Genomic DNA, 27,074 nt, shown 5'->3' with positions numbered 1-27,074 from the left:
ATTTTTTTTCTGTTTCTTTTCACTTCCTTCCTTCCTTCCTTCCTTCCTTCCTTCCTTCCTTCCTTCCTTCCTTCCTTCCGTTTTTTGGCACAGGGTTTCTCTGTGTAGCTCTGGCTGTCCTGGAACTAGGTCCATAGACCAGGCTGGCCTTGAACTAAGAGATCCACCTGCCTCTGCCTCTCAACTACTGCACCACCATGACCACCGAGCCTATTTTTTCTTAGTAAGTAATCTTCCTCATCAATTTTGTTACGGCTGTGGCTGTTGGACAAATGCATTGATCTAAAGCATCAAAGCAGTTGATTTAAGTAAGCCAGAAAGGTAGTGAGCAGGGGGCGGTATAAGGAACTTATGTGGCCTAGAAACATGATTTTTCTTGATCTGTGTGTTGGTTTCACAGACATGTTCACTTTGTGAGAACTCACTGATGCATTTAGGATGTTTGCAGCCTACTGTATGTATTTTAGATCTCAGTAAAGAGCTTTTCCTAAAAGACAATTGTAACTGGAAGTTTTCCTGTGCCCCACCCGGTCTGTAACCGCTCAGATCCAAGTAAACACACAGAGGCTTATATTAATTAAAACTGCTCGGCCATTAGATCAGGCTTATTACTGACTGGCTCTTACACTTAAACTCAGCCCATTTCTGTTAATCTATATGTCACCACGTGTTCCGTGGCTTTACCTGTGTGCCGTTACATGTTGCTCCTTGGGCAGCTCACTGGCATCTCTCCCTGACTTCTTCCTGTCTCTCTCTTTGAATTTCCCACCTGCCTCTAAGCTGCCTTGCCATAGGCCAAACAGCTTTTTTTATCAACCATTCAGAGCAACACATATTTGAATCATATAGAAAGACATTCCCCCATCAGACAATTTTAGGTTAAGCTTGGTGGCACATGACTGTAGTCTCATTCCTATTTGGTAAGAAGCTGAGGTAGCAGTATTGCTTGAGCACCCAAGTCTTGATGAGTCTGGATGATAGAGCCTCAATAAAACACAGTTATAGTTCACTTAATTCATGATTCTACCCAAGTTGCAGTTCATATTCCTTGCCACTATGTAGGGCTTCATTGAAATGACTTAGACACTAGAGTCACTGACCTGTGAATTGGCTCTTTTGGGGAGTTCACCACCCAGCTCCCAAATAAATCACATGGAGGCTTTTTCTTACTTATGAATGCCCAGTCTTAGCTTGGATTGTTTCTAGCCAGCTTTTCTTTTTTAAATTTAATTTTATTTAATTAATATTTTTTTCATTTATTTTACATACTGGTCACATTTTCCTCTCCCTCCTTTCCTACCGTTCCCTCCCCCAACTCCCATCTACCTGCCTTCCCATCCACTCCTCCTCTGTCTTTTCAGAAAGGGGCAGGCCTCCCATGGGCTTGAACAAAGCATGCTAGCCAGCTTTTCTTAAATTATCCCATCAACCTTTTGCTTCTGGGCTTTTATCTTTCTCTATTTCTGTATATCTTTGTTTCCTTCTTATTCCATGTCCTGCTGTGTGGCTGGGTAGCTGGCCCCTTTTTTTCTTGTTCCTTGATCTTTTTTCCCAGATATCTCCTCCTATTTATTCTCTCTGCCTGCCAGCCCCACCTATCCTCCTGCCTGGCTATTGGCCATTCAGCTCTTTATTAGACCAGTCAAGTATTTTAGACAGCTTCACAGAGTTAAATAAATGCAACATGCAATACATCTTTGCATCATTAAACAAATGTTCCACAGCATAAACAAATGCAACATATCTTTAATATTCTACAACAATAACTGAATCAACATAGTCCAATATAACATGTGAGTCAAGCAATAAAATAACTCACTTTCTTTGTCCTGGTTAAAGCACTAAGGTTTGAGATTGGGGCTGGCAAGAGGGCTCAACTGGTCACCAAGCTTAATGAATTAAATTAAATTCGAGGGATCTATATGGTGGAAGGAGAGAAATGGACTCCTATATGTTGTTTTCTGATCTCAACTTTAGTGTTATGGCACATGTAGACCCCCAAGCAGATACACACAAACACACCCATTAAATAAATAAAATGTAATAAAAATAAAAAGATGAGATCACTCAAATTCCAAGATTATAAAACCAAACTTTCCTGACCTCCATTTAAATTAACTGGGTGTGTTAATTATTTACTCAGGTAATGTGTACTTTGAAAGACATTGATTAGGTTGGATCAACATTGAATCATGTCACACAATGAGTAAATGTTGGTGAACGTCTTTCACGATGAGAAGGATGCAAAGTAGAAGGGACACGGCTATAGCCCCAGCTCTACCACCTACTTTGTGTGTCTTTCTTTGGCCAAAGCACTGACTCTCCAAGGTTCACCTTCCTCCAACCTCAAAATGGATAAGAGAGCTTGAGAGAACCCCAAGAGTTTTGATGGGTGTGAAATTTCCTTATAAATTGTTAGGTATCCCAGTAAAATGGGTAATAAAACATTGTATGTTTGGGTTCTTAGCAAAACTTAATTTTCCTGTACTGTAGCTCAAAATTATGATGCCAATTCATTATTACTCACAACAGCCAAGAAATAGAAATGGGATGGAGAGAGGTCTCAGTGATTAAGTGTACATACTGTTCTCGTAGAGGCCTGGAATTTGGTTCCCACTACCCATGTCAGGTGGCTCAGCACCCCCTGGAAATTCCAGTGCCAAGGGGACTGACACCTCCCTCTAGGCTGCACAGGCATCTGCATTTGTGCGCATGTACCAACACACAAACACACACACACACACACACACACACACACACACACACACACACACACACTGAAAAATAAATCTTAAAAAAAGATAAATTAACAACTTAAATGTCCATCAACAGATAGATGGATAAAAATATTGTATGCATATAATGTGGCATTCAGCCTTATTTGGCACAATATGGATGAGCCTGAAAGACCCATTGAGTGAAAGGAGCCAATCAAAGGAACAAAGTACTGTATGACCTCATATGGCTAAAAAAAAGCTAGTCAAGCAAACAAAAGTGGAGTAGAACCAGTTGTACCCAGGGGAGAAGGGGAAGAGGAAATAGGAAGAACTAGGTTGTATGTTTCTATTGACAGTTAGATAAAATGCACAGTGATTTCATGTAATACGTAAGGGAAGCAGCCAATAATTACTACTATGGTAATATAATTGAAAACTTTCTACAAAGTAGACTTTTGGTGTGTGTGTGTGTGTGTGTGTGTGTGTGTGTGTGTGTGTGTGTGTGTGTGTTGTGAGTAGAATGAACCGAAGGCCTTGCACATACTGGACAAATTATCACTGAGCTGTATGCCTGTTCTTTAGCATCTGGGTATAGCATAATAATAAAACTCATTGCAAAGGGAGTGAATGGACAGATTTAGGTTCTCCCTTCTAGAACCCCAAGAAGCACAACCTTGCTTGAAAGAAAAAGTAACTGGTGTAAGGTGGTGGATTATGTCCCTTTGTTTGACTATAGTGATCACTTAAATATGTATATCAGAGTATCATATTGCATACTTTAAATATCATCAATAAAAATAAAAATTCAAGGGGGCTGGAGAGATGGACCAGCAGTTAAGAGCACTGGCTGCTCTTCCAGAGGACTCGGGCTCAATTCCCAGTACCCACATGGCAGCTTACACATGGCTTCTGACATCCTCACATAGACATACATGGAAACGAAACACCCATGAACATAAAATAAAAATAAATTTAAAATATTTAAAAACAACTCCCCATACTGGTTAATTTAGGACAGATAGAGCAATAGCTTTACATGCCATGCCTGTGTGAAAGTTCTGCTCTCGTGGTGGTGGTACACATCCTTCCGGTCCAGCTCACTGTGTGGTCCTCAGGGCAGTGGGTCTGTATGCTGAAGTCCCTGTTCCATCCCTCCCAGCAGCATATGCCTGAACTCTGGCTAGCTAACTCTGAAAATCCTCTGTCTGCTCTGGGTTATTGTATTTCTTCATCCCAAATGGTAACAAGCCAAATTGTGACGGAAGCAGCTGTTGTTTCTGGACTGCCAGCTGCTGAGGAATGAGGAAGATAATCCAGAGACGTGGCTCTTCTGCAGAGACTGAGCAAGATGGTGGAATAGTCGGCAATCAACACTCTTTCCCCAAGAGAATCATCCATCTAAACAACTGCCCACACAAGAAAACACTGCCACAGGAGCTAAAGAAATCAGGTGAGAGACCACAGCACCTGGGCATAGCATAATAGTAAGAAAAGTCACACAGAAAGCAGGGAGAGAGTACAGATTTGTGTCATCCTTCCCTAAACCCCAGACAGCACAGCATGGGAGGAAATGAGGATAATGTGCATGAGGCTTTGCCTTGGACCCTCAGTTAGCTGAGAGAGTTTCCCCTCCTGATGGAATGAAAAGGAGAAACTGTATTATTGATTTAATCTCTAGAGAATATGAGCCTCATTTTGTCAATGTCAGTGTGGTGTACATCCTGAGTGATGTCCACGAGCTGTGCCAATACAGGTCTGTTATCCGGCACTCTCTGAGGGGTGAAAAGAGTATCTTCTGCCGGAAAGGGCTTTGTAGGATATCAAATGGCAAAAGGTGTGTGTGTTTACTGAGTTAATTATGTGGCTTAACTGGTCATGAATCAACTCTAGTGTTACTACAGCACACTTAAAGCATGTTTAAAAAGAGCTTCATTTTCAAGGTATGTATTGCAATCACTGGGAAATTTTACTGAGTAAACATTATATGTAAGTATATGATTTGCCTTCAATGTTTGAACAAACTTTTGACCAAATGATTTACTTCATTACCCTCCAGTTTAGATTGCATGTTGGAATCATCTGTAGTGGGAAAAACAAAACAAAACAAAACAAAAAAAACGGTAAATGGGTCCCACCCTGGGCCAGTTCGGACAGGTTTTCAAGGTGGAACAGTAGTGAGTAAGAGTGAGGAACAGCTTCTGTTTGTATTTTTCAACAGGCCAGAGTCCACAAAGAAGAAAGATTAGAGCAAACCTCGCTGATTGGTCACTTACGCCTCAGAGGCACATGTTGAGTTAGTAGCTAGCATTATAAAAGCTCTGGACTGCAAGCTCACAGGTGTCTCCCTAAGAAGAGAAGGCTGCCATGGATCCAGTCCTGGTCCTGGTGCTCAGTCTCTCCTGTCTGCTTCTCCTCTCACTCTGGAGACAGAGCTCTGGGAGAGGGAAGCTCCCTCCTGGCCCCAGGCCTCTCCCATTTATTGGAAACATTCTGCAGATAGATGTGAAGGACATCAGCAAATCTTTAAACAAAGTAAGTGCTTTTCAAGCTCCTCTACTAGGTTACAGAAACAAATTTAATCTCAGCTATTATTTAACTATTTTATTGTAAAGCAAATATTTCCATAGGTTCTTTAAATTAGAGTGCCATTGTCAGGAATAGTAGAGTGCTATAATGCATATAAATTCTCTCTCTGAGCTTGTGTGTGTGTAGATGTTTTGTGTGTGGGTGAAGAGGCCGGAGGTTGAAATTGAGTGTCTTCAATTGTCTCTCCATCTTATTTTTCGAGGCAAAGTAGGTCACTGAACCTAGAGCTCAGTGATTGGCTAGTCTGGCTGACCATCAAGCCTCAAGCCCCAGGATCCTCCAGTCTCTGCCTTCCCAGGGCTAGGATTATTGACCTGAGAACAGCGAGCTTTTATGTGTATGCTGGGTTCTGGTCCAATTCTCACGGTTGCACAGCAAACATTTACTGAACCATCTCCTCAGTCCCAAGGGACGGGAAAAATTGTAGATTTCTAATTCTTAGTCACAGAATGCCCGGAAAAGTGCTCTGTAGGTGATCTTGAAGCAAGTTCAATAGCAGCTGGATTTTGTCCAGTGTGGACTTTGGTGACTGACTGCACAGGAAACAGAGATTCACTAAGCAGGGCTCAAATTTGGATCTTTTAGTTATGTAATACTGAGATGAATTTGAAATTCTTCGAGCCTCAGTCTCCTTAGCTGTAAAATTAATAAATGTAGCTCAAGGTATTGGTTAGTTGTGATGATCTATATAGGATTTCCCTCATAAATTCTTGGCAAATGGGGGACATTCTGCCTGTGACATCTATAACAGGCAGCATGGTTTTTATGCATGAAATAATTTTATGTATAAAACATTTGAACCTGTTTTATAGGAACAAAAAAATCATCAACAGTATGATGGCATCAGTAGATTATGTACAATATGAAGGCTACATCCTGATTTTATTTTTGCTGTTATTTGAATTTTTTTCCCCAATTTTTCAGTTCTCAAAAGTCTATGGCCCTGTGTTCACTCTGTATTTTGGCATGAAGCCCTCTGTGGTGTTGCATGGGTATGAAGCCATGAAGGAGGCCCTTGTTGATCTAGGAGAGGAATTTTCTGGAAGAGGCAGTTTTCCAGTATCTGAAAAAGTAAACAGAGGCCTTGGTAAGTGTGAGGACAAAAGTATGCATGCATGAATTGGGCCTTAGCCATGCAGATGAGGCAGGATGAGCTCTTCTGAGCCATCCAGATAGTTTCATGTGCCAGTTCCTTGTCTGCTTCCTGACTAGTTCTTGTTTCCCATTCTTGTAGGAATCATTTTCAGCAATGGGATGAAATGGAAGGAGATCCGGCGTTTCTCCATCATGACCCTGCGGAATTTTGGGATGGGGAAGAGGAGCATTGAGGACCGTGTACAAGAGGAAGCACGGTGCCTTGTGGAGGAACTGAGGAAAACCAAAGGTAGGTGTGTGTCACTTTGTGTCACTGACCAGATTGCTCCCTTCTTTAATGATCTCCATGGCAACACTGCTGGGACAGCCAGATCTTACACTGAGGGAAATGCTTGGCAACTCTATGCAAGTGGGATGGTTTGGTACAGAGCCAAGGAAGATTTTGTAGCTAGCTCAGTGCCTTCCGTGTTGGTAAACAATTTTTGTACATATGGGGTGGGGATAAAAACTCATTAAATTCTATTTTGCACCAAACTTTACTTTCAAACAATGCCATACAGATAGAAGGATTGAATATCGCTCTTCAAATTTGGCAATGTTCCCCCATAGCATAATTGTGGGCTAACTATTCTAGAACATTTCACTAGGAAATGTTTGTGAGAGGGCATTACTGAAGTGACCTGCTACTCCATGGAATGTAAAACCATGCATGCTTTTGCTTAATTGGTCTGGTTGGTAGCATCAGTCTCCCTGACAGACATGTCTGGGGTTCTTCAAAGGCCCATGTCTGCAGTGTTCACAACAATGGTGTCTATGCCTGGTTTCTAGTTCCTGGGCATTGTTAATGCTCCCTTAGCACTTGTGACTTGTGCTGTGGGATGTTCTGTATGGCAAATGTGTTGCTGATTGGTTAATAAATAAATCACTGATTGGCCAGTGGCCAGACAGGAAGTATAGGCGGGACAAAGAGGAGAATAAAGCTGTGAAGTGGAAGGCTGAGTCAGAGAGACACTGCCAGCCGCCACGATGACAAACAGCATGTGAAGATGCCGGTAAGCCACGAGCTGCGTTGCAGGGTATAGATTTGTGGAAATGGATTAATTTAAGCTGTAAGAACAGTTAGCAAGAAGCCTGCCACGGCCATACAGTTTGTAACCAATATAAGTCTCTGTGTTTACTTGGTTGGGTCTGAGAGGCTGTGGGACTGGCAGGTAACAGAGATTTGTCCTGACTGTGGGCCAGGCAGGAAAACTCTAGCTACAGACTTGCTTCTCCGTTTGTCACTATTTAAAGATGTCAGCTGGAGTTACTTAATGTTACTCACTTGGACTTTATTATTTACATATTTTAAGAGTCATCTACATTATAAAAGATAGTTTTAAATTGATTTATTGAACTAAATCTGAATTACTATTAATGCTTAATCTCAACTTCCCTAATTATAATTTGGCTGTATTTCAGTTCTTCTTGTTATCCCCTATCTTGATTTTTGTACTAGTTGTGAATTTTATTTTCTATATTTTATGAGGCTCTGACATCTTGGGCTGCCCCTCCCAAGGCTAGATAATTGATAACAATAGCAAATACTTTACCCAAAGCATGCTTTTGGCGTACAGATCAGCCTATCTATGGCCATCAACCACCTCTTTTAGTAAATTCCCACATACCAAGTCCATGTTCTTTCTGTATATCCATCCAGGGCCAGGTGCGTGAACAGTTAGTGACCCAGAGATCTCTGCAGTTAGTCAAACTTTTCCATCCTAAGCTCACAAAGTCTGCCTTTCCTGTCCTAGTCAACCCTTTGCACAAAACTCTGGCATAGGCTGGCTCTCTGCTTTTCCTTCCCCATCACTGTCCTGGACTGTGGTGGCACCATGAGCTGCCCATCCTGTCATGTTATGGATGGCCCCTCCTGTGGGAACTGGCCTTGTCCTTTTTTGGGGTTTGTTGAATGGCAACCTGATCTGTGACATTCACTGTATCTGAATGAAAAGAAAATTATGGCTGAATTTTGAAACACCTGGATTTTGAGTTAGAATATTGATGGTAATTGTTACCTACCCTGGTATCTTGGCTTCACTCATCTGTGATGTAGTTGTCATAGTAAATATGATTTTCAGCTTGATTTCCAAATGCCCTTGATATTTACATGTCTTGTCAAAATGAAGTGGAAGGCAAAACTGATAACCAGACTTTCACTGTAAACCTCTCTTGCCCCAAATCTCAAATTAATAATTCCCAATGATTATCTCTTTCTCTCCTAGGCTAAAATAAAATTCTGAACATTCAGTGTTACGGTGTGTTATAACAGAAAAGGGGCGTGACTTAGGCATAGTTAACTACTGAATAGGCTTCCTCTGTTGAATTCCTCGCCACTTGTGCTTAGATCTTTTAAAACTAACAAATGCCGGGCGGTGGTGGCGCACGCCTTTAATCCCAGCACTCGGGAGGCAGAGCCAGGTGGATCTCTGTGAGTTCGAGGCCAGCCTGGGCTACCTAAGTGAGTTCCAGGAAAGGCACAAAGCTACACAGAGAAACCCTGTCTCAAAAAAAAAAAAAAAAAAAAACAACAAAAAACCCAAAAAAACTAACAAACAATAATTGTAGGCATTTATGGAGTCCAGTAAAGAACGTGACACATGCTTGTGATTTGTAATGATTATGTCTAGTTGCTAGCATCTCATCTTCTTAGACATCAGTTCTTTTTCTTGGGAGAATTAGAACCACTGTCTTCTAGTTCTTTATAAAACATGTAATGAGTTGATGTCAACTGCTATTGTGCTGTGGATAACCAGAGTTGATTCCTCCTTTGTAGCTGTATTTGTCTCCTTTTATCTAGCTTCTCTCTTTTTCCTACACACCCCTTTTCATCTCTAGTGAACATCATTATCATTTCACTTTGTTTTTTGTAAGATCAACTTGTTTTTTAAGTTTCCACTATGAAAGAGAACATGAAGTATTGGTTTTCTGTGTCTGGCTTATTTTGCTTAGTATAAAGTCCCCCAATTATGTCTGCTGTAGTACAAAGTATAGTATTTCATTCTTTTTAAAGACAGTAATATTTGGTTATGGGTATGGATCTCAGTAACTCTACTTGTGGACACTTCTCTTGGTTCCATTTCCTCACTATTGTGAGTAGTATGCATGTTTTTGGCTTATCATCCTTAATTGTAGCTGATGTGCCCTTGTAGACTTTCCACATTAAAATTTGTTCGTAATTTTATTAGAACAATTTTGCTGAAAATTGCCCATAAAACATTCCCTCTGAATTAATTTGCTTTTCTGTCAAGTAACTGAATGGAATAAAGTTATGTTCAAATAAAAAACTTTATAGAGGCTGGAGAGAAGGCCCTGTAGTTAAGAGCATTGACTATTCTTGCAGAGGACCCACCTAGGTTTGGTTCCTAGCACACATACACACACACACACACACACATACACACACACACACACACACACACACACACACACACACACACACACACGGTGGTTTACAACCATCTGTAACTCCAGTTCTAGGGGGTCTGATGCCCTTTTTTACCTCTAAGGGCTCCAGGCATGCACATGGTGCACACACATACATGCAGGCAAAACACTTATACACATAAAATAAATAAGTTAAAAAAAGAATTGCAGTATTCTGTCAATGGCTATGTCACGAAATAGCAAGACCTCCACCAGAGGGCGAGCTTTGCCAAGCAAATGTGGTGATAATAAACATTTCCAGAACAGGAAGTTTTTGTTACTTTTCTTTTCAACACTGAAATAAGAAGTAAAGGATATTATTTATCAATTTAATATTTATGTTTGACCTGATTTGATTTAAATTAGAAGCGGAATTTTTAAAAAAATTAACTCATTTTAGGCAAACAGATCCATCTTCTAATAATGTGCGTTCTTTTTTTACTTTTTAAAAAATGATATTGAGGGTAGGACTTAGGATTTTGCATCTGCCTAGAAAGTCCCAACCACTGATTAATATCAAAATCTTTGATTTCATGTTTTATTTTGCCTCTCTAATGTACCCAGGATCACCTCAAATTCACTGTAGCCCAGGCAGGCTGAAAACTTATGATAGATAGTCCTGCTTCAACTTCCTGAGTAGCTAGGATTACAGGCCTGCATCACCAGGCCAGGGGGTGTTTATTTTTATTAATTAAAATATGTTATTTATCGTTATTATTGTTGTTTGATTGTATGTGGGTGTTTTGTCTGCAGTATCTCTGCACACTAGATAGGGAATTGAGTGTTCTGAAGTTCTGCCTGATAGAGAATTTCTAGGAACTTATTCATTTAGGGTTTCTAAAATTACTTTAATATGATATCAAAGAGTCTTTTATGTACACATATTAACAGTTATTTTTATATCTCCCGTTCTCCAGGCTCACCCTGTGATCCCACCTTCATCCTGGGCTGTGCTCCCTGCAATGTGATCTGCTCCATTATTTTCCAGAATCGTTTTGATTACAAAGATCAAGAATTTCTTAATTTGATGGAAAAATTTAATGAAAACCTCAGACTCTTGAGCACCCCATGGATACAGGTGAGGTCAAAAGGCTTCCTTCCTAAGGAGCCATCTGGGCTCTTTCCTTTGAGAAGTCCACAGCATTATAGGGACTGAGCTGTGGCATGAATGTTTCCAGACTGGACATTTTAGAGATGTGATGTGCAGTTCTTTTTTTTTAAAACAACAACAACAACAAAACCAAACATATTCTTCAGCTCTGTGTGTACTGTGCGTGAGGGTAGGGTGGGTACAGGTGCCTGCAGAGGCCAGAACAGGGTGTTGGATCCCTTGGAGCTGGAGTTATGGGTGGTCATAAGCTGCTGGATGTAAATTCTGGGAACCAAACTCCAGTCCTCCAGCATGAACATGTTCTCTTAACTACTGAGCCATATGTCCAGCTGTTGGGGCTATAGGTTTTTAATTTTTCCTTTGTGCTTTTTATGTTCTGTAGGCAAAAAGCATTTGCTTAGAAACATTTCTAAGCTATTTCTGTGAAGCTTGTGTTCTTTGTCATGCTTGTCCTCCAAAGTCTCTGTTTTCTTTCGTTTCTGACAGAAATCGCTTTACTGTGAGAGTTATAGATGACAAAGAGGTGGAGAATAGAGATGAAGAAGAGGTGGAAGGGAGAAGGCTGTAGGGCAGAGATACAAAATGAGGAAAGGAAAGAAAGCCAAAGATGCAAAGTAGGAGCGAAAAGTAGAAGAGGCAGGAAGGAGAAATCCCACCAGACGGGCTCTGGGCCGGGCACTCAGGCCAGGGCCCAGGACAGCGGGAGGGAAAGCCTGGGTTTTTTTTTTGGGGGGTGGGTGGGTTTGGGTATTTTTTTTTCCAGGACTTTTCCTAATTTGTGCTTGTCATGGGCATTCTGGCGTTTTAAATACATCAGTATATGTGGATGCTTTGTTTGTTTGTTTGTTTTGAGACAGGGTTTCTCTGTGTAGTTTTGGTGCCCATCCTGGATCTTGCTCTGTAGACCAGGCTGGCCTCGAACTCACAGAGATCCACCTGCCTCTGCCTCCCGAGTGCTGGGATTAAAGGTGTGCGCCACCACCCCGACATGTGGATGCTTTTGAGTGGCCTGATTTCCCAAAGATACTCTCTCTCCAGCTCTTCTTCCCATGGTCTCAGTGCTCTGCCAGGAGCTTTAATTGCATTCTTTTGCCCCAGGTGACCCTGTGTTGCCTAGTGGCATGGTAAGCTTTTTTGATAGTCTTTACAACTTCTTCACCCTGAGGAGCTCTGACTTAGGTGAAACAAAGACAAAGTGCTATACCCAGTCCTTCAGCTCCCCTACCCTGTTAGGAAAAAAACAGAGAAACAGTCCCCCCCCCCCCCATTCCCCTGGAATCAAGAGCCATAGTTCTGTACACTGGGAACAGGGCTGTTGTTAAGGATGCCACTAAGACAGGGCAGAGGTGACATCAGGGCAAAACAATGCTATAATGCTTTCCTATCCCCGCCATTAAAAACCCTCCCTCAACTTATCATTGGTTTATGTAAACGTGACTATTTTCCACAATTATAACAAAGTTGTTTTAGACAGTTTTGAGAGTGTGTGTGTGTGTGTGTGTGTGTGTGTGTATTTGTGTAGAGGGATGGGCCCTGCCTACCCACAAAGAGAATGTTTCTACATCACTGTCATCTTGGGATACCATGAATGTCTCGGAAAGACAGCAGAGCACTTTATTCTTCAGAACAGAGGACAGATGACTGGACACAGGGTTGCAAGCCAAACCACAACCCACCAAACCACAGAGTCCAGGCAGCACTTTGGTACTGCCAGAGGCATGCCCAGGCTCTCAGTGACTGTCTAGGGACTTGTTGAAAACCTTCCACCACCCACAGGCTTGTCTGCCAATCAAAAATTAGAGTCATTTTCATCCCATTACTTAGCAGTTACTTCCTAATTGAGGATACCAAAGACAGAGAATGGAAGCACAGATTGCTGCCAGGAACCTCTGAGTACTAGGGGTTCCGGACCAAAGACTCAGAGGCCATCTAAAGCTGGGTCTCTAACTGAGAAAGTAATGAGAGTCAGGATATTAAGATGATTGGCATTTGGTGTGTATAAAACATAACTCTCTGTTGGACTGTCATGGTCAATTACATCACCATCTATCAAGCTGGTATCACTCTGTATAGAAGATAGTTATGTGATTTTATAGGAGTCATTTGACCACTCCTATGTATAAGTATTTGTCCATAAAATGCGGAGTTGAGTTTCATATCTTTGAGCCCTTCCCAGTTATAAAACATGATTTTATTACTGAGGTCAACTGTTAATGGTAGAAATATCAGGGAGTGACTCTGCTCTGTTTCAGGTTGACTGAACTTCCTTGACCTCTTAGTTTACCTCATGCAGGTGAGACATGGTCTTCCTGTATTTCACAGTTGTAGGTAAAAAAGAGAGAGTGGACATAAAGATGCTTTAGTAATGTAAAAATTATTGACTTGGATGTTGGAGATCTTGTCATATCTGGTCATGTGATCAGTTTAATGGAGACTCTATTAGCACTTCCATTTATACAATCGTGTACACTGAAATGTTTCTCCTCAAGTTCACCCTAGGTCTTTTTTTATTATTCTCTTATACATTACATCCTGACCACAGTTATCCCTCCCTCCAATCCTCCCAGTCCCTCTCCACAATTTGATATCTCCCCCAGATCTACTCCTCCTTTGTTTTCCTTCAGAAAAGAACAGGCCTCCCAGGAATATCAACCGAATATGGCTTAACCAATTATAATAAGACAAGGCACAAACTCTCATATCAAGTCTGGATGAGGCAATCCAGTAGGAGGAAAGGGTCCCAAGGGCAGGCAAGAGAGTCAGAGTCACCCCCACTCCCACTGTTGAGAGTCCCACAAGAATACCAAGCTACACAACCATAACATAGATGTAGAAGATCTAGCTCAGATCTGTGTAGGCTCTGTGATTGTTGCTTCAGTCTCTGTGAGCCCCTATGAGCCCTGCTGAGTTGATTCTGTGGCTACATTCTCCTGGTGTCCTAGGCCTCAATCCTTCCTCCCCCTCTTAAGTGGGGGTTTCCCTAGCTTCACCTGATGTTTGGTTTTGTCACCCTAGTTTTTAACCAGGGTTATGGTACTCATGTCTTTAATTTTAATTAATATTTTTTAATCTTCAAGGTCTGCAATACTTTCCCTGCCATAATTGATTATTTACCTGGAAGTCATAACCAAGTACTTAGAAATTTTTCCTATGTAAAAAATTATGTTTTGGAGAAAGTAAAAGAACACCAAAAAACACTGGACATGGACAATCCTCGGGACTTCATTGATTGTTTCTTGATCAAAATGGAACAGGTAAAATATTATTTGTTGGCTTGCATTTTGTGATTGGTTGATTATTTCTGTAATTATTGGGGATGCATAGTTTCTCAGGCCAGATGCACTTGGTAAAAACTTTAGGTACCTGTTGTGTGCATGAAACTGGACTAACAACCATGGAGGATTTAAAACTAAATCGTTAAATAATTAGAACACGTGGGCACTGCTTTTAGGGACTAACAATCTAGCTGAGGAAAGAGAGCATACCCATCAGGTGAAGTAGAAATACAAACAAGTCAGGCAATAAAAATACCCAGCATTGAAATAAAAGTGGTTGTAGTGGAGTGTGTGGGAGGCTGAGGAGAACGAGCATATGAGAATGAGAAGAAACTTGCTGGGCAGATTTTCTGAGTGACCTGAGGTTTGATACAGATTTTTAGTGAGAAACAGGGGAGAGGATTTCACATGGGCACAGTGAAGTGATAAGGTAGAGAGATGGGGCAGAGAACCATAGTTGAGTGTAGCTGGAAATGATTCTCCCCAGATGAGGATGCGGAAATGTTTTCAAGCACTCTAAGCCTACATATTGACAAGGGAATTTTTGATACTATATATATAAGCCTGAACTAGAGTCTAATGCAGATAACACTCAGGGTAAATTTCCTGTGAACTCCATAGAATGGTGAGCATTGATACTGAAGAGGAGTATTGAGATTTATCATCTGTATTTTAGCTTGATACGTGTCTGGATTATAGAAGTGTAGATTCAAAAGTAAATGCAAGGTGTCTATCTTATATTATCAGAGTCCCATAGGCTTCATTTTAGTTAATGGGATGGATGCTGCAAATAGCAGGAGCTATGTGGGAAACTTTGGCAGTAAGACCTATTCTGTGCCTTGGTAAGTTTAGCCAAGAGGAGAGTATTGATATGCTCAATTAGAATATAGGGTTAGGGAAGGTTAAGGAACCATTGCAGAAGCAAGGTGAAAAGATTCTAAAAGCCAGAGATCAGGGAGGATTGGACCAATGCAGTGTCTTCAGGACAGGACAGGATCTATGCACTCATGAGCTCAGAGCTGCCGTGGCTGTGTACCCAAAATCTGCACGAGATCAATCCAGTCCCCACCCTTAGCTGAGGACCTATTAACAATTGATGGCTTCTGGGGGAAGAGGGAGTTTGTTTCTTTTAAGGATGTGGTCCCTGGTAAGTCTGCCATGCACTCATGTGTATATGGGCAGCACAAATTGTACTCCATGGGTTATTAAAAAAAACAATAAAAAGAAGACAGGAAGTTGAGAGATGGGAGACAGATCTGGGAGGAACTAGGAGGAGCAGCGAGGGTAAATAAGATCAAAGCACATTGTATGACTGAATAAAATTCTCAAAGAATTAATAAAGTATCACATATATAAAAGAATAATGGTAGGAGCAGTTCAATAACTGGGTGAGAAGCATCATATAGATGTAATAAAAGCATGTGTAAGTACAAACATACTCCTTGAACTGAGGTGAGGCAAAGAGCAGAAAAAGCTAAAGAACTGAGAGAAACTGGGGGTGGGAAGACACAGATTACTTTTGATCTGTGCCTTGTCTGCTGATAGGGGGGAACTATTATTACCACAGAGATGGACTTCCATATTGCTGTGAAGTCTGCCCACTTAGCTGGATTAGGCTGGACTCCAAGGTCTCTGTTACTCACTCACCAGTGGCCTTTGCCTCAGTGCTGTATATATAAAGGGTGTTGTTCCTTGGACTTTAGTGAAGTATCAGAACCTAGCTGTTCATTGGCTATGGCTTAGTACCATCTGTGTGTAATTTTGTGAGTGTACAGGTATACGTGTATGTACAGATGTGTGCATGTGTGTAGTTTGGAAGCCAACCTCAGGCATTGCTCCTCATCATTGGTTACTCTGTCAGTTGTCAGCCTGAAGAAATCAGGCCATGCTTCCTGCAGCCCTGGGAACTCACAGTCCCCCTCTCTCCAATATAAACATACATACCTCAAGAAAGATTTCTGATCCTGCCAAGTGCCTGGCTCCAGGCATGGACTCATGTAGACTAAATCAGACTGAACCATGTGTGGGAATTCCCGCCAGTCCCCCCAAATTTATAAAAATCAGAATATTTAGTTTGTTCGAGAGTTTCTGAAGGTTCTCCTCCTCTCCATTTGGGCCCTGTCACATTGTCATGAGCATGTCTGTCAGGGGCAATCTGACAGGAGCCTGGAGGGAGAAGGAAACATGATATCTTCCATTTTTATTAGTTCTTTGAGAGTTTCATATATGCTTTGACCTTTCTTCCATTTCCTGTGTATTTATTTCATTAATTGATTACTTATAATGAAGCTTCTTCCCAGCTTTGAAGGGGGCCACTTTCCTTCTAAGGCCCTGCCGTGCTGCCTCTGAAATGATGTCTCTTCTAATGGTCTCCAACCTCAGGATCTGAATGATCATGGCTTTTGTTCTCACAAGGCCCTCTCAGTAAAGCTTACTTATGAATGGCAATTTATCAGCTCCTTTCCCCAAACTGACATCCTGATTGCTTTTTTCCCTCCAACATAACACTCTTATTAATTATTTGGGAATTTCATACAATGCACCCAGATCACACTTGATTCCCATTTCTCCCAGGTCCATCCTCCTATCTTGTGCCTCTTCATCAGAAACAAAACAAAATAAAAAATCCGCCAAGTGCAGTTGTGTTGCTCATAGATTCATTGGAGCATGGTTAAACTCCCAGTGGCCAGACCCTGAGTGCTCCCTGCCCCACCAGAAGGCTGGGGAGGTGGAAGGTTTTCACAGGAACCTTCAATGCCTCTTATTCTCAGTTATGCGTCTGCAGTCATTGATACCACTGTGAAAGAAGCTTCCTTGCCTAAGCAGCAGGCAGCAGTATGGACTGTGGATACCAACATGGTTTACAATGGCTGCTTGGATCACAGATATCAATATGGTCTCTGGGGGCAACATGGACCACAGAAGTCTTTTGAGGAGACTTAATCCAGAAAATGAATCATTCTTCATCTTGGATATCTTGTTGCTCAGAGTCAGGGTAGTTATGTGGTTGGGTAGTGTGTCTGAGGGCAGGACCTGAACAATCTTCAGGCCCCTGCACATCACCCTGCACTTGGTGCCCGAAGCCCCACAGGCACCTGGGGTTCGCAGCCATGGTCCCCCAAGTAGGGCAAGCAGCATGGCAGTGATGGGGTGAAGTGAGCCAGGTGGTGGTCTGATGTGGTGGTCCAAGTCTCCTGATGGCCCTACTCAGCAACGTGATGTTCCTTTGTTCTTCAAGGCTGCTCTCCCATACCTGTCTCTAGTTCTGTCATTTTTTTTCCAGTTCCATGAAACCACTTTTTAAAAGTATCTTCTCATAAGATCTGGCATTTTTTAGTTGTTCTGGAGATCCTGCTCGCTCAGCAGGCTCGTCCTCTACCTCCTGTCTCCACGAAGCCTCCATGGGTCTCTCAGGCTCCTTGGAGTGGCCCGACAGACCATCTTCTCCCAATCTCTCTGGCAGACATTCTGATTTCTAACAGTACTGTTAGGTTTACACATTTCAGAGTTCATAATGAGGAAGTCAATATTGTATCTAATTAAATTCTTTAACAGAATTAGTTACAATGTTTTTGTGAAAAAGTATTTTCTTTGTTATAGCTAGGATCTTAATTTGTCTATCAAAGAGCTATGTGCTAAAGACCTGCTTCCCAGCTGACGATGCTTTTGGGAGGTGATAGAACCTTTTAAAGGTGGTTCTCAACCTCCTAATGCTGCGACCCTTTAATACAGTTCCTCATGTTGCAGTAACCCCCAACCATAAAGTTATTTTTATTGCTACTTCATAACTGTAAACATGCTACTGTTATGAATCTTTTTAGAATTTTATTTATTTTTATTTTATGTCCGTTGGTGTTTTGCCATGGGTGTCGGGTCCCCTGGAACTGTAGTTACAGACTGTGAGCTGCCCTGTGGGTGCTGGGAATTGAATACAGGTCCTCTGAAAGAGCAGTCAGTGCCCTTAACCACTGAGCCATTTCTCCAGCCCCACTGTTATGAATCTTAATGTAAATATTTTTGGAGATAGAGGTTTGCCAAAGGAATCATGATACAGGATGAGAACCATTGCTTTCAGAGTTGAAGCCTAGCTGGAGGAAGTTATGTCATCGAACTGTTTCTTCAGTACGATATCCTTGTCTCTTTCCTCTCTTTGCTTTCTAGCTATGAAAGGTGAAAGTTCTGCTCTGCTGCCTTTCTTTCTGCTATAATTTTCTGTCTCCCACATATATATATATATATATATATATATATATATGTATATATATATATCTGTCTCCTATGTGTGTGTATGTGTTTGGGTACAGTGTAGTATCTTGATCCATATACATATATATATATATATATATACACATGTATACATATAACAAAATCATCAAGTCAGGTCAGTTGATGTATCCATTATCTCATGTAAGTATCATTTCTTTGTGATGAGAACATTGATAATCCACAATTTTAACAATTTTGAGGAATGGGAAATAAAGTAGGGGTTAACTAATAACATTTTCTGCTATCCTGTTTAGGTATTGTAGTTTTAGTATTAGACTTGTCATTGTTTGTTTCTTATCTTTAAGAACAACCTGAGTTATTTTTGATTCACTGTAATTAATTGTATGCCAGAAAACCAAAATAATATCCACATAAATCCTAGGAAAAGCACAATCCAAAGTCTGAGTTTACCATGGAAAGCTTGGTGGCGACTGTCACTGACATGTTTGGAGCTGGAACAGAAACAACAAGTACCACTCTGAGGTATGGACTCCTGCTGCTGCTGAAACACGTGGACATCACAGGTATGAGGAGCCAGAGAAACTCAACAGAGATGCTGGAAAACCCATTATTGAAATTGCTCTGTTGCTAGCTGTAACATGTACATATGAGGAAGAAATAAGAATGAGACAAGTTTTCACAATAGAAGAGAGTGACTGAGAGAAACAAGAAAGGGTGAACAGCAGCAGAAGCATCCAGCTCTGATTTTAGTGACCTTACTCTGATAAGGCATCTGCATTTGATGGGGGGTGTCTGTAGCAAGGCACATATGTCCCCAGCTGGTGTAGGTTGGTACATTGGTTTCCTGAAGGATAGAGGGACATGCATGTGTCATAGTGTATTTTCTCTCAATATAACAAAATAATGGAGACTAGATATTGTACAGAGAAAATTATATTTAGCTCACAGTTCTGGAGGCTGGAGAGTGTCACACTGACATCTGCTAGGGTCTGTTGAGCACCCCTGTTGGATGGGATCCTATCAGCTCCAGCACATGTGGATGTGGTGAGTGACACGTGTGGAAGAAAGATTCAGGGGCAGTGCCGAGATTTCTTGGAACAACATAACAACCCTTCCCATTCTGGATTCAGGATGGACAGGAGATACTGTGTGTATGAGGAGTCTTAGAGGAGAGGTGTGGCTGGCAACTGGATGAAGCTTAATCATTAAAAATTATTTCTAGGGTTTGAAGCATACTTGAGCATTTGTAATAATTCTAAGTTAGCATCCAACATTAGGAATTTAAGTAGGCTCTTTCATGTCCAAGAATGTGTAAAACATGTAACACAGCCACAGCTCCCTTACCTGTGAGAAATATTCATGAAGTCACATGGATACAAGAATGAGTATATATAAGATAAAAATTATAAGTGTACTGCAGGAGAGAGAAGTGTGTGTGAGAGAGAGATAGAGATAGAGAGAGACAGAGACAGAGAGAGACAGAGGAGAGACAGAGAGTGTGTTTGGGGATGCTGTCTATTTTGTATGACGTGGTGATAAATATGTGATTGTAAATAGTGCAGTAAAATAATAGAAATGCCCATTACCTCTGAATGTGAATATAAATTTCCCAAGATACTTAAAGAATGTTTTGAATGGCTGGAAAGATGGCTCAGAGGTTAAGAGCACTGGCTGTTCTTCCAGAGGGCCTGAGTTCAATTCATAGCAACTACATAATGGCTCACAACCATCTATAATGAGATCTGGTACCATCTTATGGCATTCGGGCATACATGCAGGCAGAACTCTGAATACATAATAAATTAATAAATCTTTAAGAAAAAAAAGAATGTTTTGAAGTGAGTGCCTTTGGCATATGAGGAAAATACAGAAAACGACTGGGAATTTACAGATAAGCAAGAACATATGCACACATACACACACACATGCACACACTCATCTGCCAGGAGAATTCAATTACTACCATATGTTAATTTGATATGACACTAATTCTTATTTTCTTGTTTTTGTCCTTACAGGGGTAGGAATTTCTTAGTTCATATGTGTAAAATATCTGTATAGTAAAGCATTTAACCATTCTCATGTGCACTGATTATCCTGTATGATAATATGTAGAAGTATATCTACTTAGTGAGTGCCTGGGTTTCAGGTAGTTCTATTTTCCCATGGCATTACAAGTCTAGATGTGCTTAGGGTCTGTGATGCTGTTGAGACATCTTCATCCTGCTCCATGTAGCACTGACTTGCTGTGGCAGTTGCGCTACTTTTCCCCCATTATATCATTTCCCACTTTGTCTGACTAGCCAAAGTCCAGGAAGAGATTGAACGTGTGGTTGGCAGGAACAGGAGCCCCTGCATGCAGGACAGGAGCCACATGCCCTACACAGATGCTGTAGTGCATGAGATCCAGAGGTACATTGACCTCATCCCCATGAACCTGCCTCATGCAGTGACCTGTGATGTTAAATTCAGAAACTACTTCATCCCCAAGGTAAGCTTGTTTCTCTCACTCTGCCACTTAGTGTTGATGAAGTTCCCAAATTCACATCTTGGTTCCTACTACAGTTGCAAATATATAAGAGAATATTTAAAGTAGTAATATGCAAAAGTATTTTAAAAAGAAAAGTATAGCTCTTAAATATCATAAACTTAGAAACATGGAGTTTCCAACCTCTTATGAAATATTACTAGCTTGATTTTTGTTGCCGTGATAAGCACCATGTCTAAAGGCAACTCAGAGAGGAAAGGGTCTATTTAATCTTATAGGTCATAGTCCATCACTGAGGAAAGTCAGGTCAGGAACACTAGCAGGGCAGGGACTTGAAGCAGAAGCCATGGTGGAATGGTGCTTACTGGCATGCTCTCCCTGGCTGTTGTCCAGAAAGCCTTATTATACAAGCCAGTTCACTTTTCTGGCACCACTCATAGTGGGCTGGGCCATTTCATGTCAATCATCAATCAAGACAGTGCCCTACAGACATACCCATAGGCCAGTCTAGTCAAGGCAATTCTTCAGCTGAAGCTCCCTCTTACAACTCTGGGCTATGTCAAATTGATAGCTGAAGTAACTAGGAGACTTTCTATACTCAGCACTTAAATGGATATATGCGTGTGTTCTTATATGTCATGTGCATATAAAGTATAAAGGTGTTTAGAACTATATTTTAGTCTATTAAATCTGTCACACTTAACACTTAAATATTTTGATGTGTATCTCCCAAGACTGAAGACTTTTTGCTACAAATTGATAAGCACCTTCACACTAAAGAAATTATCAATATACTAATATTATCCTTCACACAGTTTAAGATTACGTTTTCTAGTTATACCAAGATATCTCTTATAGATTTAGGGGGAGAACTTTTCATAGTGCAATAAAGGAACAAATCTACAGTAAGGTTCTCCAAAATTGAGAGCATTTCCTTTAAATAATTTCTTGATACAACAATTGTTTTGAAGAGTCAAAGCCACTTGACCTGTGAAATGTTCCTCTGTCTGATTTTGTGTGGAGGTTTTCTTGGAGATTAGGGGTCAATTGTGTGTTTTGAACAAGGACATTTAAAAGATGATGCTCAATCGATGGCCTGCTTCATCAGACTGTGGCCCTGGATACACTGTGGTCCCATTGTAGATGACGCTAAGAATCATTTTTCCTACAGAATGTTTTTTCAGGTCCTCTGTTAATGAGGTTCTGTATTCTGCATTAAAACAAAACAAAACAAAACTCTACAGGATGGAATTTAATTTTTGAATATTCTATTTTCCAAATAATTTATCAATAGTTTTAACATTAATTTATAATCCCTGCCTGAGCATTCTATTTTCTAAATAATTTGCCAACAGTTTATAAAATTAATTAGTAATTTTAAAGATAAATATAATCTTTGACTTTCTGTAATGCAACCTGACCACACTCACCCTCTCCTTCCTGTCTTCTCCCTCTCTGACTTTCATGAAACCTCTTCATCCCATCAATACTCCTCCCCCTCCCACACCTACTGGGTTAATGAGGGCATCAGCATTTCATGGGTGTGGAACTATCCTCTGGAGCATGGAGGATTTATCAGTGATCATACCACTCTTAGTACAACTAATTGATAATCCCTGCCTGAATTGATAATTCTGAATTGTGAAATGATGGAGATCCTCATTTTTTTAAATCTCTCTTGTACTTTCAAGGTAGGGTTCATCTATATGATGAGGTTCCCACATTTTTAATGATAAGCACATAATATATCCCAGTGAAAAGTGCTCAATAATTGAAAGTATACCTGTTGCTAGTATATTTAAAGTTATCATTAATTAGATCAGATGTCCATTTAACAAAAGCTTAAGCAAAGGATTCTAAATTCTCCTTACTTTTCAAGAATGAACACAGACTTTCACCTAAAACTATAGCTAATATGAATTGAATGAGAACAGAAGTGATACATATGGCAGTGGTGAGGGCAGACACCAGTGTCCAACCTTGGTAATAGCTAGAGTGGGTTCATAAGTTTTTGTACCAAAATCTCAAGTAATCAGTCTTTCAATTGCTAATGGAGATCACAGTAGCAAAGCTGCTGTTGCTACTAGTATTAAATTCATCTCATCAATTTTGTGTCTTCTTTACAAAAACAACATTGAGTCCACTTTGTGCTACTCATACAATCATGGATTGTGTAGCCATTGGCTCAAGTGTAATTGACCTACCAGAGGTCACACCCTTAAAGAAAACTGACTCCTCAACTCCCAACAGAGAAGCTTTGTTTGCAGGAGATGAATGGTGGTGAACACAGAGACCTACAACTTGATCAGGATACATAGAATATGAGATCTCAGAAGGCTCAGCCATAAATGGGGTGTCTATATCACACCTCTTCCTTTCAAGGCTAAAGGATCATTGTGGAAGATTGGTCAGAAAGATTGTAAGAACCAGAGGTAGCAGATAATGTGGAGGCCCACAGAACTTTCCTAGTGAGATCTGAGATTGCTTTACCCAGCAGGGCTCATAAGGGGATGGCTTGACCATGTGCATGGTTATCAGGTGTTTGGTTTTTTTTTTGTTTTTGTTTTTGTTTTTGTTTTTTTTTTTTGTTTTTCGAGACAGAAGGTTTCTCTGTGTAGCTTTGGAGCCTGTTCTGGATCTCGCTCTGTAGCCCAGGCTGGCCTCGAACTCACAGAGATCCGCCTGCCTCTGCCTCCTGAGTGCTGGGATTAAAGGCGTACGCCACCACCGCCCGGCTTATCAGGTGTTTGGAAGGGTCTGCACTTGGGTTGTGCGGTATACTTTGATCTAGCAAGGGGGAGGTCTTTTGCACTGCCCCTTGGCATTGTTATAAAAAGCCCCTTTGTAGAGACAGAAAGGGTCAGTGGATCTTGATCCAGGACCTCCCAAAGCTATTCTGTGTTTCTGTCTGTCTCATCTCTAGTATCTTTCTATCTACAAATTTCTTATGCCTTTCTCCTCCTTATAGGAACTCTGTAAAAGGTGGGAGCAGGCCTCCCACAAGATAATTACAAAGAAACAGTGTTTTCTGGACATAGGTAGGCAGGTTACACATATGAACTCATAGGTGTAATCTATGAACCCACAGCAGTTGTGACAGCATGCATGAGACCTGTACAAGCTTAAACCAGGACATGAAGATCCACCCTGAGCTGAGGAGCTAGTCTCAATTCCTCTCTCTTCTTCCTTCGTCTGTGTGTAAATGTCACTGCTCTGCTTTGGACCCAGTGTCTTTATCCATAAGTCAAACAGATTAGTCTAGGTGAGTTCCTTCATTTCTTCCCTTTTAACTTTCATTATGTCTGTTGGCTGTTTTCAGGGTACCACTATAATAACATCACTGACATCCATGCTGCATGATGACAAAGAATTTCCTAATCCAGAGAAGTTTGACCCTGGCCACTTTCTGGATGAGAGTGGCAACTTCAAGAAGAGTGACTACTTTGTGCCCTTCTCAACAGGTAACAGAAATTCACTTCCATTTGTACTTTGGAGTACATAATAGAATTTTAGGATCAGGTGCAATGTGACTTTGCTGGGACTGGTAGAATTGCTCTTTGTATGTTAGGAAGAGTACCACTTTAATGATTGTGTATTTTCTATGCATGTAATAATTCCTCTTTATTGGACCCCATCAGCGAGCATTGCAGACTCTAGCACAGTTTTTTCAAGTTAAGAAAGCAGAGTATATTTATTGATTGAACTTGGGCACTGGATATAACCCCCAGTTTCCCAGGAGCTTCTCTTGAGAGCTGACATCATTTAGACTTTCCCTCATCTGCCACAAGAGAGGTATCTAAGTCCACATGTTGAGTATCTCCTCTGTGGCATCCTTCACTCTGGGAATGCAAGTGCCCTAGAGAATAGAGCATGCTCACGCTCTGAAAGAGACTCACTCCTGAGTTGGGGAAGCAGGTGAGTCAACAAGGCACTGTAACCTAGTTGGATTAATGCTGTGAGAAAGGGAGTCAGGGAGGAAGTTACTCAGATCTTGCGCTTTCACACCCAAACAGGATTACTTTAAAAGGTCAGAGGGAAGTTGGCTGGCTCATAGGGAGCAAGGAAGTAAGAAAAGAAGAGGAGGCAGGGTACTGTACAGAGGAAATGAAGTACAGGAGAGGATATTTTCTGTAGATGCATGAAGTCAGAACCTGCCAAGTAAATGCAGGTTGAGAAAGGCCTTGGGCATGTGGAAGGACACTCTGTGTGATTCCAGAGCTCCTAGAGTTTCCTTTACTTAGGATCCTCCACCTTGATGTTCAATTTCAGTGCTCCATTATGTGTGCTGAGTCTCTGAGCATGGATTCATTTTTACCTTTTGCTGTAGGGTTTGATTCTTATGTTGGTCCTGAAAATGTGCAAATTGAGATGTGTATACAGAGCCCTCCCCTTTTTTCTTAAGGAACTCATTTTGGCAGGGAGGCAAAAGATAAGAAAGCATAGCATTCAAGCAATCCCTGCTAAGTAGAATTATGCATATGATGAGGAAACCTACAGAAGCTAAGATCCTATTGAGACACAAGGATCATAAAGAGGTGTAGCACGAATCTTAAAAGGTCTTATTAATAAAATCAAACCTGGATATTGGGTTAAAGCTGGAAGATCAGAGAAGGAGAACAAGCCATAGCCTCCTCATCTCGCAAACTCCTCAGCTGATCCTGTTTCCTCAGACTGGAAGCCTCTGAGTATTCATCCAAATGAATCTCAGCTGAACTGCTGCTAAAAGCCTAAAAGCTTAACCAGGCTCTAGTTCCTGGTCTTCACACCTTATATACCTTTCTGCCTCCTGCCATTACTTCCTGGGATTAAAGGCATGAGTCACCATGCCTGGCTGTTTCCAGTGTGACTTTGAACTCAGAGATCCAGATGTATCTCTACCTCTGGAATGCTAGGATTAAAGGCACCTGCTACCACTGCCTAACCTCTATGTTTAATATTATGGCTGTTCTATTCTCTGACCCCCAGATAAGTTTATTGGGGTGCACAATATATCAACCACAAAGAGGGAAGGTCATAACTCCTGAGGGAAGCATCAAGAGCACTGCTTAGTCAAATGGGGCAGCTTGAAGTTTTCAGCTTCATGGTGTCAGAGATTGGTGAAGGGAGCTGTGTCTAGAGCTGAGAATGTGATGTGTGTCTTCTAGACTCATGCCTAACAACTCATGACTATTTACTACATACTTTGCATGACAATTCACAGCACAGTAATTCAGGGACAACTCTGTTTTTGCTGTCCTCAGGAAAGCGGATGTGTGCAGGAGAAGGCCTGGCCCGAATGGAGCTGTTTTTGTTCTTCACCACCATTCTACAGAACTTTAACCTGAAGGCTCTAGTTGATGTAAAGGACATTGATACCACACCAGTTACCAATGGATTGGGCCATGTGCCCCCTTTGTACCAGGCTCGCTTTATTCCCGTGTAAAGGGCAGACTCTATACTCCCAATCTGCATCTTCTCTTCTTTGAGGGTATTGTTCATTTCATTTCTGGTACTGTAGTTGCTTTCTCTCACACTTCCCCACTCCCTTGAGATCCCGTGAACAGCAAACCTCATTAAACAGAGTTCCTTCTCTGAGTCAGTACATTGTTCAACCCGTTTGTCCCCTGTGTTTCGTGACACTCCCATGCAATACTTACGTAGTATGTGCTAGTACTTATATGATTCAGTTACTACTAATACTATGTTTTTACTGTAAAACAGCAAAATCCTTAGAATATGACAATTCAGAGCCATCCGTCCTCTGCATGTGCTGAATAAAAACTAATTTCTGGGACATTTCTCAGACTCTCTTTCTTATGGGCATAATGCAAGGAAGAAGTAAAGAAAACAGTCTCCAGAGGCCATGTTTGCTCTCATAAAGATTTATACCTAAAGGGACCAAGAAGAATAGGGCAGAAATGCTTTATTGACTGTTACTGGACATTTGGACTTGGACAAGAGAAACTGTATCCAAGAACAGTGTTAGGTACTGGGAATAATTCAGAGTATCAGTCATAGTGAGAGTGAATATTAGTTATTAGAGTTAATACCCCTGCTTTGGTGTTTACTGTGAACATAAAGTAGGGATAGTGAATATTGTTTTTGCTTTCTGTTTCCAACTTAAGAGTTAA

General features: G+C 41.1%; 1 protein-coding gene across 3 annotated transcripts; it reads left to right on the top strand.

Annotated features, from left to right (window-relative positions):
• The first annotated feature begins 2,833 nt into the window (after window positions 1-2,833).
• Window positions 2,834-26,737, top strand: LOC128094639 (cytochrome P450 2C11). Of its 3 annotated transcripts, XM_052713109.1 has the most exons (10): window positions 4,057-4,167; window positions 4,936-5,249; window positions 6,228-6,390; window positions 6,538-6,687; window positions 10,781-10,941; window positions 14,052-14,228; window positions 18,898-19,039; window positions 20,780-20,967; window positions 24,284-24,425; window positions 26,205-26,737. In XM_052713109.1, exons 2-10 carry the CDS (start codon window positions 5,082-5,084, stop codon window positions 26,384-26,386), a joined length of 1,473 nt encoding a protein of 490 aa, XP_052569069.1. In that variant the 5' UTR covers window positions 4,057-4,167; window positions 4,936-5,081; the 3' UTR covers window positions 26,387-26,737. The 3 variants fall into 3 exon arrangements, with proteins under 3 accessions (XP_052569070.1, XP_052569069.1, XP_052569068.1); XM_052713110.1 differs by lacking the exons at window positions 4,936-5,249; window positions 6,228-6,390 and having other exon boundaries at window positions 2,834-4,167; XM_052713108.1 differs by lacking the exons at window positions 4,057-4,167; window positions 4,936-5,249 and having other exon boundaries at window positions 5,688-6,390.
• The last annotated feature ends 337 nt before the right edge of the window (window positions 26,738-27,074 follow it).

Source organism: Peromyscus californicus, unplaced genomic scaffold (genome assembly GCF_007827085.1).
Source record: "Peromyscus californicus insignis strain IS unplaced genomic scaffold, ASM782708v3 Scaffold_4__1_contigs__length_199733344, whole genome shotgun sequence".
Taxonomy (NCBI): Eukaryota; Metazoa; Chordata; class Mammalia; order Rodentia; family Cricetidae; genus Peromyscus; species Peromyscus californicus.
This window is presented reverse-complemented; position numbering and strand designations above follow the sequence as displayed.